Raw genomic sequence first — 14,895 nt, 5'->3', positions numbered from 1 at the left:
GGGGGGGGGAGGGCCGTCACGCCGGGAGACGCCGCCACAGCAGCTCGCCGGCGGGGCCCCTGTGGCTATAAAAACATCCCCCGCTCTCCCGATCACCAGAACTTCTTTACCACACTTTTCTTCGAACTCCTGGTACATCCCCCCTTAAAACCACACATGCACACGCCTGGACAGAGGAAGCATCGCCTCTCCCTCTCACGCCCCCCCCCCCCCCCGCCTGGCCACATACCTCTCTGCCTCACTAACGCCACACGTCCCCGTCCGCGATCGCGGCCAAACGCCACAGCAAACTACCCCGCTGGTTCGGTCAAAGTCCCCTAAGAAAAAATGTCTCGCTCCTCTGTCTCTCTCCTCCGCAAGCTGGTCGTGGCCCTTGTCCTGGTCCTCGGTGCGTGCCGCGCGCTGTTTGCCCCCGCCCCGTGGCGCACTTGGCTCCTGTGTCGCAACATTGGCCACTGCCCCCCTCCCCCCCCCCCTCCATGTCCCAAGCATGATGCTGCCTGCCCCTGGCAGGGGGGGGCCGCCCTGTGACCGAAGACTAACATGCTCTCGTCTCTTGCACCACCTCCCCCTCCCCCCTGCGCCTCCGGCTTCCGGCCTCCGCGCACAGCCATCGTTGCCTCGGCCAACGCCAAGAAGTCCAACCCCAAGGGCTGCTCCAAGCGCTCTCGCGATCGCCGCCAGGACTTCCTCCGGGACCGCTGTGTCTCCCTCGCCCAGCAGTGCGACGAGGACTGCTTCCGCGGCCTGTACGACATGATGAACTGCAACGTCGTCGGCACTCAGACCTCCAGCAACACCTGTCTCGAGGGCATGACCCGCCTGCAGACCAACTGCCAGCAGTTCAACTCGGCCAGCTTCGGTGCCACCGTCACTCTCGGCAGCGGCAACTACCTCTGCAACAGTGCCTCCTCCAACGGCTTCAGCATGGCTGCCATGTCGGTGGCCGCCGCCGCCGCCGCCTTCGGCGCTGCCCTCCTGTAAGTGGCTCGAGTGCGCGCGCACGCACACACGCGTTTTCGGTGCGGGGGACGAGAATGTCCGCATAGAAGCGCGCATGTGTGCATCCACGCACATACATGTGCACACGCTCTCCGGGCCCGAAGGGGGACCGGGGGGGCCGTGTCGGTAACCTCCTCTCCCACGTGCACCAGGCCAAAAGCCGCCTGCCGAGCTCTCGGGGAGTGGGGGGCAGTTTCCCCCCTCCCCTGGCCAATCGGCGGCCTCTTGAACTTGCGCGACGTGGCTGCCGACGTTGCCGGCACGGCTCCCGCCGCCCCCCTCCCCCCTCCGGGAGAGACCCGGGAGATGTGGCGTCTGTGGCTGAGCATATGACATAGAGAGAGTGAGAGTGAGGGCGAGGGCGAGAAAATGCTCTTCCCCATGCCCCAGCGGCAAGGCAAGTGATAGAGAGGGTGCCTGTGTGATTGTAGACTCTTCAGAGTTGGAATTCGTTGGACGATCTGGCTCCGCATCGAAGAGCCGGACACGGCGCCCTCCCCCCCCCCCCTCTCCCCCTCCTCGCTCCCGGCTCTGGCCACACTCTCTCCGCCCTATATGGGGTATATCCGAGCGAGCGAGAGAAGTGCACATTGTCTTCTCCATGAACCTGGTGTCAGAAAAAAATAAATGTGACGACCTGACTTTGCCTCAAATGTGTGCCCCTCAATTCAGGGCCGGTAGGACTCGCTCGGGGGGAGGGGGGCCACTCATGCATGCACGAGAACATGCACGCACACACACACACACACACACCAGGCGGATAGAGCAAAGAAGAAACGGCAGGCGGAGGCCCGTGGCATAGGGCACAACAGCCTGTCCCAGCTACATGCACTGCTGTGGTGTGGGGGGAAGGGGAGGGGAGGGGGAGGGGGCAGCATTATGGGGAAAGGGCGGGAGAGGAGAAGGAACGACACGGAGCGCAAAAGAGAGGGACAGTGATGAAACAAGGCGGGGGGAGGGGAAGGGAGATCTATTTGGAAGGGGGGAAGTTGTGAGAATGTCCCGTGGAGAAGAAGCCCTTTTGAGCACATTAGCGAAGGGCATATTCGCGCATCGGCGCACGGACATGCCAATGGAGACGAGGAGGCAGAGAAAAGGGAGACACACACAAGCACGGGAGGAGAAACTGATGGGCACGGAGGATGGCCGATCATGGTAGGCATCAGCCGCCATGCCAGCAGAGGCTTGCGCTCTCACTGAGTGGTCCCCGAGGGGGCATCCTCACAGTGGGGAACCTTGCGCGCGGGGGCACCGGCGGCCTCCTCGCCGAGAGACATGGCCGGCTCATCAGGCACCGTCGCCAGGGGGGCAGCTTCGTCGCTGGCAGCTGAGGCATTTGCCTGGGCCTCCGACGGGCAGGGGCGCTTCTTAGGCGGCCGGGCCGGCTTGTTCGGACCGTACATGTGCCTGTCGGTCAGGCGCCCAGCCAGCGCCGTGTCCTGGTGGATGGTCAGTGTCCGCAGCAGATGCCGCATGACTCGGTCTCCGGGAGTATTGGGGATGCCGCCGGCCGCCGCGGCCGTCGTGCTGTCGCTCTCGGTGGCCGGATCGCACTCCAGATGATTAATCAACTGGCGGGCCATGGCTGCGAAGGCCTCGATCGTGGAAATCCGGTCACTTTGCGTTTGCTGGGGGCATGGTCGGTGAGAAGAGCAGGCCCGGTGTCGGGGGAAATAAAGGCAAAGGGGAGAGAGGAAGGGAGGGAGGGAGGGAGGGAGAAAAGAGGGAGAAAAGAGGGAGAAAAGAGGGAGAAAAGAGGGAGAAAAGAGGGAGAAAAGAGGGAGAAAAGAGGGAGAAAGAGGGAGAAAAGAGAAGACGCACCGAGCGCAGGACAAAGAGGGACGGCGAGTCCGGGCTGATGTGCACTCGGGGGATCCACAGGGGCAGATGGCGTTGAATGGTCTTGGCCTGGATGGACACATTCGAAGGACCGGAGAGTCGGCAGTGGGATTTCAGTCAGTCAGTCGAGAGACGCCCGGGAGACCCAGCGAGAAAAGGAAGAAGAAGGAATGGATGGATGGATGGATGGACAGGAGGAGCACGCACCTGCCCCCATGTCCCGTCAATGACGATGATGAAATAGCCCCGAACCGGGCCGGTCACCGGCACTGGGACGTCGGCCTCCGGCCATGACCAACGATCCAGGATGGCCGCATCAGCACAGTGCTCGAAACTCTGGTACTCCCCCAGGCCGCGGAGGATGCGGTTGATGGCCGGCTCCCCGGGGACGCCGCCGGCCTCATCGGCCTCGCCACCATCGTCGAAGCCTGCCGACACGAAGGCCAGCTCAGTGGGATCCGACAGGGGCAGCGGCTGGGCCGTGACCGGGTGCGCCGCAAGGAAATCTTCCAGCTGCATCACACCCAATGGATTTCAGGGGAGGCCAGGAGGTGGTGAGAGAAGGAACGGAGAGGGGAGCAGAGCAGAGCAGAGCAGAGCAAAGCAAAGCAGAGCGGATCGGAGTGGAGGGGGTGGGAGCGAAGTCGCACTGGCTGGGAATCCGGCGTCGGGAAAAGGATGAACGGCTGTCGACCGGCCCGAAGGGCGGCCATCGTCGCACGGTAGATGCGCCGCTCCGAAGGGGAAACCGCATGACAGGCCACAAGCGCCCCAGGGCACAGGTTGGCAATGATCTTGCCGGTGTTCGAGGAGCGCGACCACTCTACACGATGTGTCAGGTTCAGGTTGGCCAATCGGGACGGGGAAGAGGGGGGAGAGAGAGAGAGAGAGAGGGGGGGAGACGAGGGGAGCACCGGGCAGAGTCAACAGAGGGAATGGAGGAGGAAGATGTGAGGGGAGTGACACGAGGCGAAGCCATGAGCCAACAGATGATCGCACCCTTGGAGTGCATGTACAACGCGATGCGGTGCTTGCCGTCGCCCTGCGGACCAACACCCAGCTGCGAAATGGCCGGGCCGATGGACGCGCAATTGCATGCCCCATTGGCCGGGGCCCGAAGAACCGGCCCGGTAGTCTGCTCCGGCAGGCCACGACGCTCTTCCGATCTTCGCACCCTTGGAGTGCATGTACAACGCGATGCGGTGCTTGCCGTCGCCCTGCGGACCAACACCCAGCTGCGAAATGGCCGGGCCGATGGACGCGCAATTGCATGCCCCATTGGCCGGGGCCCGAAGAACCGGCCCGGTAGTCTGCTCCGGCAGGCCGGGCCGCGGGAACGGCTGGTACAGCGGGATCTTGGTCAGGGGGTCCGTCCACTGGACCGAAGGGTCCGAACCGGGGGGCCGGTAGGACCCAGGCTCATCGGTACTGCACTGTGTCGGCCATAGGCAAGCCGCACACCGGCCATGGCGCTTCATCAGGGTCGTCAGGAGGCTGCTGCGCGCATGCGCGGCTTCCCGATCGGCAGGCGTGTAGCTGGCCATCTGCTCGTAGGTGATGATGGGAGGCCGCCGCCGGGGGCGCCCCAAACGGTCGACACCATATGGAGCCACCAGGGGGTCAACATTTTCGGAGGGCGGCGTGGCACTCCCAGGCGCCGGGGAGGCTGGCTGGTCGGTGGTAACCGGCTCGGTGGCGCCGGCGTCGGTGCCGGTGCCTGCAGCAGCAGCAGCAGCAGCAGCAGCAGCAACGGTGGTAGCAGAGGGTGACGACGACATGGCGGCGGCAGCGGCGCGGCGGTGGTGCAGCTGCTGTGGCGCAAGAGGGTTCCGGAGGGAGATGTTCCTCCAGATACGCATGGGACCGCGAGGACCGCGCAACAAAGGGTGGGGGAGGAGGGAAACAGGAGGGAGCTAGGTCGGCCTGCCGCAACGAAGCCCGCCCCGGATCGCCGCCTTTTCTCTGGCGTGCTTGGTGCCGAAGAGCACATGGCGCGCGCATGTCCCCCCCCCCCCCTACCCAGTCGGCAGGCAGCCCACAGGGGCGTGACAACGCCGTGAGCAACTGCCGCCGCACCGGCCCTGATCGGCGCCATTCCCACACTAACACGTACACTGGCGTGCAGGCCGGGGCCCGACGAGGCAGCCCCGTCCCGGCGTGTGGTCCTTTTTAGGCCGGCCTCCTGCTTGGCCGGGCGAGGCGCCGGGACCGCCTTGGCTTGTCCAGTCCCCCCCCCCGCTCTCTCTCTCCCCCCCCCCCATCCCTCTGCCCGGCACCCCTTCCCCCTTGACTTCCTGGTCTTTCATTTTCCCCCTCACCCTGGCCCTCGTCCTGAGATCCCCGAACACCACAAGCAAACCCCGCACAACAGATGGACCCCGCCGCTCCTGCCACCCCCGGCGCCTCCGGGGCCGGCTCCGCCCCGGCCAGCACTCCCGGCACCGCGTCCTACCACTCGGTGTCCACCAGCGAGAGCCTGGCCCAGAGCACGATGCTCACCCGGGCGGCCGAGCGTCTGGCTGAGCGCACCTCGCGCGAGGTCTTCACCCTCGGGCCTCGGCAAGAAGTCCGCTTCGAGGTGGCTCCGCGCACCCTGCTGGCCATCCGCCTGTTGGAAGGCACGGCCGAGATCAGCGGCGTGGAGCTTCTGACAGGCGGGTCGGTTCCTCCGCTGGGCAGTGCCTCGATCAGCGGCGTCTGGGATGGCAACTCCTATGTCTTCCCGGCCGGCGTGTCCAGCGCCGTCTTCTCCTGGACCGGGGCCCGGGTGCTGTTGGAGACCGTGTCCGTTGGCTCGGCCGAGCCGAATGCCCTGCTCGAGTCGGCCATGTCCAGCTTCCAGGCCGGCGGCGGGGCTGGCGCCACGTCGGACGCCGCGCCGGCCACCCCGGCCAGCACCGCGGCGGCGGCTCGCCCTGCCAAGCCTCGCCTCGATGCCTACCTTTCGGATGATGTGCACTTTGCCCTGAGCGCGATGAACCTTTTCGTGGCACTGGCACAGGAGCACGCGCGCACGCGCTCCACCGGCTCGACCGACCCCCCGCGCGTGGTTATCCTGGGCCCGGCGGACTCCGGCAAGACGGCCCTCGCCCTGACTTTGTGCAATTACGGCTCACGGCGAAGCCTATCCGGCGCGGATCTCGGCCCGGACAGCGCGGCCACCGGACAGCCACAGTCCTCCGCCAATGTGGCCGTCACATCGACCCCCCTGCTGGTGGACCTGGACCTGGAGCTGAATACGCTGACGGTGCCCGGGGCCATTGCCGCCATGCCGGTCGAGCGGCCCTTCATCCCCTCCTGCCTGGCCCCCTCGTCGGCGGCCCTCGGGCAGATGGCCGGCGCCTCGCTCAGCTACTATTTCGGCCATACCACCCCTTCGGCACACCCGCCCACCTATCGACGCCTGGTGGACAATTTGGCTGGGCGCGTGCGTGCACGCACTCAGGCCGGCATGGCCAACATGGTTGTGATCAACACCATGGGAGCCGTACAGCCGGCCGCCGCCGCCGGCACTGGTCCCTCCGCCGTGGCCGCCGCCGCCGAGGCCTACTATGCGGAGCAGCTGAACATCGTTCGCTCGTTCGACGGTGCGTCCGACTGTCACCTGGCCCGGGCCATCATCTACCCGGATGGACTGCCACGCACAATCACCCCTGCGGCGAGCTGATGGCCAGCGCATTCGCGCATGTGTTGGCTCAGCCTGTCTATCCCTCCGTGTCCATGACCCGCACGTGTGTGTATGTGTGTGTCTTGCATTGCCTGACCTCTTATCCCTCTACCCCCCCCCCCCTTCCCCTCCTTGTCTCCTGGATCGAATTGCCTCCCGCTCCCCTCCCCTCCTGCTGCCCTGCCCCCTAGCCACTGTGGTCGTGGTTGTTGGCGATGAGCGCCTGTACAATCGGCTGCAACGCGATCTGGTGTCCTCGGCCGGCTCGTCTGCCTCGGTGCCGAGCATCGTTCGTCTGCCACGCAGTGCGGGTGCCATCGCCAGGTCCCCGGCCGCCCGGCGCATCTTGCAAAATGCCGTCATCGCGCGGTATTTCCTGGGCGATGAGCGTAGCTCTTCCCTTGGTGCCGGGTCTGGCACCGGGGCCGGGGCCGGACGCGGTGGCAATACTGTCGAGCTGGACTCCCTGCCGCGGTCGTATGGCATGCGCCATGCATATGTGCCCTTCGATAATATTCGTGTTTTTAAGATCGGCCTTTGTACGTCCTCGTGTGCTGCTAATGGCATGATTTGCTGCACACCATGCCTGCCGTGGTGAAGGAAGCTGACCTTCGGCCGATGGACACGTCTCTTTGCCTGCCAGCGCACACGGCCCCGAGCTCCGCGCTCCCTCTTCACATGCTGGCCGCGGCCACCGGGGCCGGTGGCGCTCCCTCCTCGCCGGGTGGTGCCCCGGCCTCCCAAGCCACGGCTGCGGCTCCCGGCACCCCGGGCGGTGCCGGTGTCTCCCCCATTCCCCCGACCATGACTCGGCCGGTTTTGCAATTGGACAAGGCACGCGATTTGACCCAGGCCATTTTGGGTGTCTCCTTTGTCGGGCTGCCTGGGCAGCGGACGCTCTTGGGGGCGACCATTCCACCTGCCGGTGTGGCCGCCCCGCCGGTCGACCCGCAGGCGGTGGCCGATCAGCCTGGCTGGGACTCCGACGGCCGGCCGATCATCACTGAAGCCGATCTGCTTGACACTCCGGCCATGGGCTTTGTCCATGTGTGCGTCTCCGTGCCCCCCCCCCCCTGTCGGTGCCTTTTGACTGCTGCCCCATCCTTTGAGGAATGTGGCGCAAAAAAATACCGCCCCTCTCTTGCTCCTTCTCTCTCTCTTTCTCTTTCTCTCTCCTCGCCCCCTCCCCCCTCTCGGATGGATGTGGCCGCCGAATCACTGACACAGCAAGCTGCACCCATTGAACGAATAACCGGCGTGTGGCCTCCCCTCAGCACCGACATTGACACCGATCGGAATATGGTTCTCATGAACATGCCTTCCTTTGAGCGTCTCCCAAGCGGCGTCCTCCTGCAGGGGACCATTGAGTGGTTCGACTGATGCGAAGAGCCCACAGGGCAGGCAGCTTCGGCGGCCCACGATGCGGGGTCCAAGCCTGTCGGTCGGTGTGCAGCCAAATATTCAATAAAGAGCGTTACTAGCCCAATCAAACACATGAGAGCATGTGGCGTGTGTGTGTGTGTGTGTGTGTGTGTGTGTGTGTGTGTGCGTGTGTGTGTGTGTGTGTATGTTACGCGTATATTGGAGCAGGAGGAGTTGACGGCCACAACCGGGGGATGGACAGCAATGTAGGCATGCTGCTCACCCATCCCGGCGCATGAATGGCGGGATGACTCCCTTGTCGCCGAACAGGGGCGTGGCCGTGCCCTGCTCGACCTTCTTGCGGAAATCCTCCAGCTGCTGCTGCTCAACACGCGCGCGCTACAGAGCCAGGACGAGAAGCGAAGGTCAGTCACATGCAGGGAGTCGGCGGGGGGTGTGAATCGCATGCGACACCAAACGCACCCGGTGTTCCCAGTAGGTGGAGTGCTGCACGGCGCTGAAGCCGACGTTGAGGAGCACCGAGAAGGCGATGGCCACCGGGACCATCTGGAACATGAACCATGTCCGACGGATCAACATGGTGGGCTGGGGTGGTGAAAAAGGCCAAACGAGGGCGGGGGGGGGGGCAGAGAAGAAAAGCACTCGGGGCAGGGAACTGTGGTCGGGGGGAGGCGGAAGCCGGTTGGCAATCGGAACAGCACGGCCGCGGGGGGGAAACACGGGTGGGTCCCTTTAATCGGGCCGTGCAGGGGGGGGGCGATGCGCCGGCACCTCGATCATCTGGGGCGTGACCTCTTGTCACGTTTTCTCCGGACGTTTCGATTTCAAACTTGCCCCGCCGACCTGGCATCGCCTGGCAAGCGGGTGGATCGGGGGGCGCGAGGGGCAACGCGCCCACCGCTGATTGAAGACGGAGCGCCACCCGCCGCCCCCGGGCGCCTGCGCGTGCATCCAAACTCCTGCCTCCCCCTCTCTCGAGTTCCACCCCGCCGCCCTTTCCTCCCTCCTGCATTCTTTCTGTCCGCCCTTTTCCCTTGGTCCCTTTTCTGCGTCCCTATCCCTGATGTCGGCCGCGATGATGAACCCTTTCGCTGCCAGCGCTGGCGCATCCGACGCGACCAGTGGCGTGTTCGAGCTTGAGAAGCCCTGGTATGTCTTCGAGAGGGCGCTTCCCGTGTGGGCCTTCCTGCTTTCTCCGCTCTTTGTGCACACGCGCATACAGGCATGCACACATGTCTGCCTTTCCATCGCCCGGCAACGTCTCTCCCCCCTATGTGGTGGTCCTAACTTGCATGATGTGATAGGCTTGAGAAGTATCGCCCGCAGACCCTGGATGATGTGGTTGGCAACAATGATATCATTGACCGCCTGCGTGTCATCGCCCGTGATGGCAACATGCCTCACCTTCTAGTCACCGTGCGCCTTGACTCCCCCATGTGGTCCCTCGCTGTTCGGCATGCTTCCACGCACATGCATGTGCCGCCTGCTGACCCTTTTTTTTTTGTCGTGCACCGTACCAGGGACCTCCCGGCACTGGTAAGACGACTTGCGTTCTGGCCCTGGCCAAGACTCTCCTTGGAGACTCATTTAAGGATGCTGTGCTGGAGCTCAATGCTTCGGATGACCGGTGCGCCCTTCGCCCGAGCCAATTACGCGCGCACGCGCGCACGCACGCGTGCATGCATGCATACATGCACATATATATATATATACATATACACACGCATGATGGCGTCTCGTGGAAGCACGGGCGTGTACTGACTTTGCACCTGCAGCGGTATCGACGTTGTGCGCAACAAAATCCGTACCTTCGCCCAGCGCCGAGTCACCCTCCCTCCGGGGCGCCATAAGATCATCATCCTGGATGAGGCGGACAGCATGACCCCCGGCGCGCAGCAGGCCCTGCGGCGGATTATGGAGAAGTTTGCCTCCACCACGCGCTTTGCCTTGGCGTGTAACATCTCGTCGCGCATCATCGAGCCCATCCAGAGTCGATGCGCCATCTTGCGCTTCAACCGCCTGACCGATGCTCAGATGCTGGCACGCATGATGGTTGTCGTGGGCGAGGAGAAGGTGCGCCTCGTGCCCTCGGCCACGTCTCCTCCCACCTTCCTTCCTGTCTCTCCCTCTTGCCCACCTCGTACTTTGGCTTCTCCTTTTGTGCTCTCTGGCAATGCGCCAGAGGTTGTTGACACCTGACGCTACTCCGGTCTTTGCTCACTCCTGCTCTCTCTCTCTCTCTCGCTCTCGCTCTCGCTCTCGCTATTATCCAGGTCGTCACTACTGATGATGGTCTCGAGGCCATTCTCTTCAGCTCGGATGGCGACATGCGCCAGGCCCTGAACAACCTCCAGTCCACACACATCGGCTTCGGGGTTGTGTCCATGGAGAATGTCTTCAAGGTGTGCGATCAGCCGCATCCCCGGCGAATGCAGACGCTCGTGGAGCGGGCCCTGGCTGGCGACCTCGACCAGGCACATGCCGTGATTGAGGGTTTCTGGAGCGATGGCTTCGCCGCGGTCGACATTGTGACCACCCTCTTCCGCGTCATCAAGTACATGCCGCAGGACGCCATTCCGGAGTACACTCGGCTGGAGTACATGCGTGTGCGTGATGCCCTTCCTGCCTCCCCCTTTCTTGGGCCCATTCCAGCCTCTTCCTGGACCCCCCCCCCTGCACGGACAATTTCCCATCGCCGCCTCGCCCTTCCCTCTCTCTTCTCTCCTTATTCATCTCCTCCCCGCATGTTCTTCCCTGCTTCTCCCCCGCCGTGCCCCACTTGCTCCGGTTCTCGCTGGTGCAACCCGCAGGAGATCGGCCTCACCCATGCCAATATCGTCGAGGGAGTGGCCACCCTGCTGCAGCTCAGTGGCCTGGTGGCCCGGCTCTGTAAGATTGGCATGCAGGGATGAATACCAACTGCCAATGCTCTCCCATAGGCTCAGCCCCCGCCGCTCGGGCCTCCCGTGGAGAAAATCAACGAATGTCCTTGTTCTCGCGCCTCGGGGTAGTCCTTGTTCGTGTGGCGATTTCTTTTCCAGGGCCAGACCGGCGCGGAGAGAGGGGGGGGGGGGCGCTGCGGCGCGGAATCGACGCCGGCGGGCGGCACATTCCTCGCCCTCCCGGGGAGGAGGGGGGGGGGGGAGCGAGAGCGGGGGTGACGCGTGGACCTGGCTGCGTGGGCTGCACTGGCCCCCGCGGGGGGAGGGGGCGGGGGGGCGACTCAGGATGTGTATCCGGACGGTGGTGCCGCGCTGGTCACTCCCTTTGCGTGTTTGTTATTGTTAGCGGCCCCGAAAGTCACGTCCCTTTCCCCTCCCACCCCGGTGTCAATCCTAAATCCCGACAGAAGCCGGACCTCGCGTGAGCGTGCGTCCGCCCGGGTCACAGCCTGCCCTGCGCCCCGCCCCCCCCCCTCCCCCCCCCCCCCCACGCAGGCCCACGTTCGCTCTCAGCGGGGGGACGAGGAAGGGGGGCAACAGAATCGACCGCCAGCCAGCGAGAGGCGGAGGACCGTTACCTTTCCCTTCCCCACAGGAACCGGGGCGCATGCCAATGGAGCAGTAGGATCGCGCGCACGCGCGGGGCATCGTCGCCAAGGGGCGCGGGGGGCGCGCCGGAGGGGCGGGTGCATTGTTTTGACCCGGGCTTTCCCAGGCCACCGGGGCCAATTGTCCCGCCTTCCCGGGCGATCCCGGGCGCGCTCCGGATTGATGCCTCCCCCCCCCCCCCGCCGCCCCTGCTGACAGTGTACCTTGCACGGGCGCTCCGTTGTTTCAACACCGCCGACAACCTCACTGAGACATCTGTGCCCCGGGCCCGTGCTCTGTCAAATGCCCCCACCCTCGCATGGGCCGGCACCTCCCCGCCGGCCTGGTCTGCCCTCCCTCTACCCGCCACAGATCGCCCCCTCTCCGATGCCCTTTCGCCTGACGGACTGCATTCGCCAGCACTTGTCAACTGCGCCCCCCCCCCCCTCCCTCCCTCCCCCCCGTGCCGCTCTCCCCGCTGCCCCTGCCTCCTTGCCGACCCTCCTGCACTTGGTCTATTTAATGGTCTGGAGATCGTGCTGCCATGGGCCAGTATAACATGGTTGCCGACGAGTCCCAGCTTAGCGGACATCCCCCTCCTGCAGATGACTTCCAAACATCGGGATTCACTTTCGCCGACCCCAATGACCCGATCATGCACAATCCCTCGATCCAGGTGCGCACCCGCCCGGCCCTCCAACGGCTCGCCGCCCATCACCCCCAGCCTTGCTCACGCTCTTCCCCCTCGGGCCTCGGCCGGGCGCCTCTTCAGACCGGGTTCACTGATGACGGCTCGGTGCTGCCTGTGAACCCCGGCGATGACCCGATCTTCTCCACACGCGTCTTCGAGCTGGCCAATGCCGAAGACGAGGAGAAGGCCAGCGAGCTGGACCCGCGGGTTCTGCTGGCCGGCCTCATCTCCAACTGGCCATACTTCCTGGTCCTGGGTTCGTGTCCCCTTGGGTCGATGCATTTGCTGTCTCTACCCTTGCGCCCCAGGGCTAACTCCCCTCCCTCCTGCGGCTTGCCATTGCCGTCCTCATGCCACCAGGCATCATCCTGTTTGGCCTTGCCCTCCTTGGCATTTTCGCCTGGGAGCCCATGGGCTGGCAGGCGTGGTTCAGTCTCTGCGTACGCCGCGTATTTCCCTCTCGAGCCGCTCTTACAAGGGTCCTGGAATTAACCGGCGTCCTTTCCTTCCGGCACCTCACGCTCCCCGCCCCTAGACGATTGCCGTGGTGCTGGTGGCCCTCTTCCGAGAGCTCTACCCCCCGCACATTACCATGATGTTCTCGACGGCCCTTTTGATTGTCACCCAAATCCTGACCCCGGAGCAGGCCTTCTCCGGCTTCAGCAGTGATGGTGTCCTGGCCATTGGTTTCATTTTCGTTGTCGCCCGCGTACGTCCATCGGCGCGCATGTGCCCGCATGCGCCCGCATGCTGTTTGCTGGTGCATGACGCCATATTGACCCCCCGCCCCCGCCCCCGCCCCCGGCCCCTGGCGCGGCCTCTCCCAGGCCCTGGAGATCAACGGCTCTGTGGACTCGGCCATGAAGTACATTCTTGGACACCCGAAGCACCTGTGGGTGGCCCTGGCCCGTGTGTGCTTCCCGATCGCCTTCTTCTCGGCCTTCATGAGCAACACCGCCCTGATGGCCATGAGCCTGCCCATCATGATGGAGTGGTCCCGGAAGATCGGCCAGCCGGTCAGCAAGCTCCTGATGCCGGTTAACCTGTCCATCATCCTCGGCGGCATGTGCACCATCATCGGGACCAGCACCAACATCATTGTGGCCGACCTCGTCCGGGAGAAGGAGCCCGACACGGACCTTGGCTTCTTCACCATCGGCTATATTGCCATCCCCAATGCCATCCTGTGTCTTTTGTTTGTCATCTTCACCTCCTCCTGGCTCCTGCCGGATGCTCAAAGCTCCTCGGGTCCCTTCAAGAAGCGCAACCGTGCCTTTGTCACCGCCATGCGCATCCCCCCGGGTAGCCCCTGCCATGGGAAGACCGTGACCGAAATCGGCCTCGACGGTCTGAATGGCGTGACGCTCATCTCGATTGAGCGCCCGGTCGAGGGCGATGGCACTCAGCTCGCCATCGAGGAGGACTCGCTCTTCGGCGGTGCGGAGGCTCGCTCACGCTCCTCGTCGGGATCCAAGTTTTCGGTCCTGGCTGCCGGCAGCCCGGGGCTGATGCTTGCCTCGACCTCGCGTCCTGGCTCTCGTGCGCCCTCGCGCTCGGCTTCCTTTGTCAACAGCCCATACACGGCCCCCGGCACTGGGTCCTCCTCTGGGGCTCGGCACCCGATGACCGGCGCTTCCGCATACCCCGTGGAGGGCCTAACCACCGAGGAGCTGACCGCGGCCTACTACGCCGCGGCTGATGCCCCCCCGACCGCGGACACCCGGGCCCGGCACCGGGTTCTCTACATGGCGGCCGATGCCTCGGCCCGGGCACAGACCATCTGCGAGAAGCTCCGTCTTCCGGCCACTCCCGGCGGCCTGACCCTGCAGGAGGGGGATATCCTTCTGTATGCCGGCCTCGAGAATGACATTGTCCACCTCCTTCGGTCGGATTACGGTATGGAGCCGGCCGCCGTGCCGCACCTCCAGCGTGTGTCCGGGCGCCTGCGCAAGCGCGTCCTCGCCGAGGTGGTCATCGCCCATGACTCGCCGCTTGCCGGGCGGTCTCTTCGCCAGGCACGCTTCCGGTCCAACTACAATGCCGCCGTGCTGGCCATCCACCGTCGTGGAGGGCTTGGCACCCTGTCTGCGCTGTCCTGGTCATCGGCCGGGCTGCTGGGTCCTGACGGGGGTCGCCTGCCGACGGATGTGTTGGCCTCTGGCGGCATGGGCCCCTCCGCCGAGCGTGCCGCCTTCTCCGAGAGTGATCGGCTCCTTGCCCCGGAGAATGACACCGGGGTGTATGGCGCCTCGGCCACGGTTGCTCCCTTCCTGGACCCCGAGACCGGCCTCAGCTCGCAGTCCAGTGTTTCCCTGCTGGACACCCCCCTGCGCCCGGGGGATGCCCTGATCATTGAGACGACCACGCACTTCCTGGACTACCACCGCCATGATCATGACTTTGCTCTGGTGAATGTGGTCCAGTCGGTGCCGTCGGTTTTCAAGCGCCCAGCTCAGTGGAAGCGCGTGGCCACCCTGTTGGTGACATTGCTCATGATTGCCGTCAATGTGGCCGGTGTTTTGTCCCTGTCGACGGCGTGTCTCTGCGCGGCCAGCATCCTTCTTGCGCTTGGGTGCATCAAGCCGGCCGAGGCGGCCCGGTCGGTTGGCGGCGAGCTGCTTGTGCTCATTGCCTGCTCCTTCCCTCTGGGCAAGGCTCTGGAGGTGACTGGCGCGGCCAATGTCATCAGCGAGTCCCTGTTGGGCGTGCTCATGCCTCTGGGCTCGATCGGTATCATTTCCGGGTGTGTCGCCTCCGGTGTCTGCTTTTGCTCCCCCCCCCCC

The 14,895-nt window shown here is 64.7% G+C and overlaps 6 protein-coding genes across 7 annotated transcripts in view; 4 read left to right on the top strand and 2 right to left on the bottom strand.

Annotated features, from left to right (window-relative positions):
* Nucleotides 1-95: 95 nt before the first annotated feature.
* H696_03036 (hypothetical protein) lies at nt 96-984 on the top strand (the record flags this gene model as incomplete). Its single annotated transcript, XM_009496923.1, has 3 exons — nt 96-132; nt 287-388; nt 611-984. Exons 2-3 carry the CDS (start codon nt 328-330, stop codon nt 982-984), a joined length of 435 nt encoding a protein of 144 aa, XP_009495198.1. The 5' UTR covers nt 96-132; nt 287-327.
* A 975-nt stretch (nt 985-1,959) lies between these two features.
* H696_03035 lies at nt 1,960-4,619 on the bottom strand (the record flags this gene model as incomplete). Of its 2 annotated transcripts, XM_009496921.1 has the most annotated exons (5): nt 1,960-2,630; nt 2,824-2,910; nt 3,049-3,354; nt 3,492-3,664; nt 4,016-4,619. In XM_009496921.1, the coding sequence occupies 5 exons, from the start codon at nt 4,617-4,619 to the stop codon at nt 2,196-2,198; spliced, it is 1,605 nt and encodes a 534-aa protein (XP_009495196.1). In that variant the 3' UTR covers nt 1,960-2,195. The 2 variants fall into 2 exon arrangements, with proteins under 2 accessions (XP_009495196.1, XP_009495197.1); XM_009496922.1 differs by lacking the exons at nt 1,960-2,630; nt 2,824-2,910 and having other exon boundaries at nt 2,926-3,354.
* A 451-nt stretch (nt 4,620-5,070) lies between these two features.
* On the top strand, nt 5,071-7,994 carry H696_03034 (hypothetical protein). Its single transcript, XM_009496920.1, has 4 exons — nt 5,071-6,428; nt 6,700-7,047; nt 7,152-7,557; nt 7,783-7,994. The coding sequence occupies exons 1-4, from the start codon at nt 5,213-5,215 to the stop codon at nt 7,886-7,888; spliced, it is 2,076 nt and encodes a 691-aa protein (XP_009495195.1). The 5' UTR covers nt 5,071-5,212; the 3' UTR covers nt 7,889-7,994.
* Nucleotides 7,995-8,068: 74 nt separating this feature from the next.
* Nucleotides 8,069-8,573, bottom strand: H696_03033 (hypothetical protein). Its single transcript, XM_009496919.1, has 2 exons — nt 8,354-8,573; nt 8,069-8,269 (listed from the first exon to the last, which is right to left on the bottom strand). Exons 1-2 carry the CDS (start codon nt 8,468-8,470, stop codon nt 8,150-8,152), a joined length of 237 nt encoding a protein of 78 aa, XP_009495194.1. The 5' UTR covers nt 8,471-8,573; the 3' UTR covers nt 8,069-8,149.
* Nucleotides 8,574-8,822: 249 nt separating this feature from the next.
* H696_03032 (replication factor C subunit 2/4) lies at nt 8,823-10,889 on the top strand. The gene is made up of 6 exons (XM_009496918.1): nt 8,823-9,040; nt 9,196-9,307; nt 9,412-9,518; nt 9,667-9,964; nt 10,165-10,497; nt 10,702-10,889. The coding sequence occupies exons 1-6, from the start codon at nt 8,955-8,957 to the stop codon at nt 10,801-10,803; spliced, it is 1,038 nt and encodes a 345-aa protein (XP_009495193.1). The 5' UTR covers nt 8,823-8,954; the 3' UTR covers nt 10,804-10,889.
* A 981-nt stretch (nt 10,890-11,870) lies between these two features.
* The window catches only part of H696_03031 (hypothetical protein), a 3,522-nt gene continuing 497 nt past the window's right edge, over nt 11,871-14,895 (top strand). Inside the window, exons 1-5 of the mRNA XM_009496917.1 lie at nt 11,871-12,097; nt 12,194-12,368; nt 12,473-12,552; nt 12,648-12,821; nt 12,940-14,855. Of these exons, the coding sequence (XP_009495192.1) occupies nt 11,966-12,097; nt 12,194-12,368; nt 12,473-12,552; nt 12,648-12,821; nt 12,940-14,855 (2,477 nt within the window). The 5' untranslated portion in view covers nt 11,871-11,965. The remainder of the gene's footprint in view (nt 12,098-12,193; nt 12,369-12,472; nt 12,553-12,647; nt 12,822-12,939; nt 14,856-14,895) is intronic.

Source organism: Fonticula alba (assembly GCF_000388065.1).
Source record: "Fonticula alba strain ATCC 38817 unplaced genomic scaffold supercont2.4, whole genome shotgun sequence".
Classification (NCBI taxonomy): Eukaryota; order Rotosphaerida; family Fonticulaceae; genus Fonticula; species Fonticula alba.
Note: the sequence above shows the minus strand (reverse complement) of the source record. Positions and strands in the feature narration are given on the sequence as shown.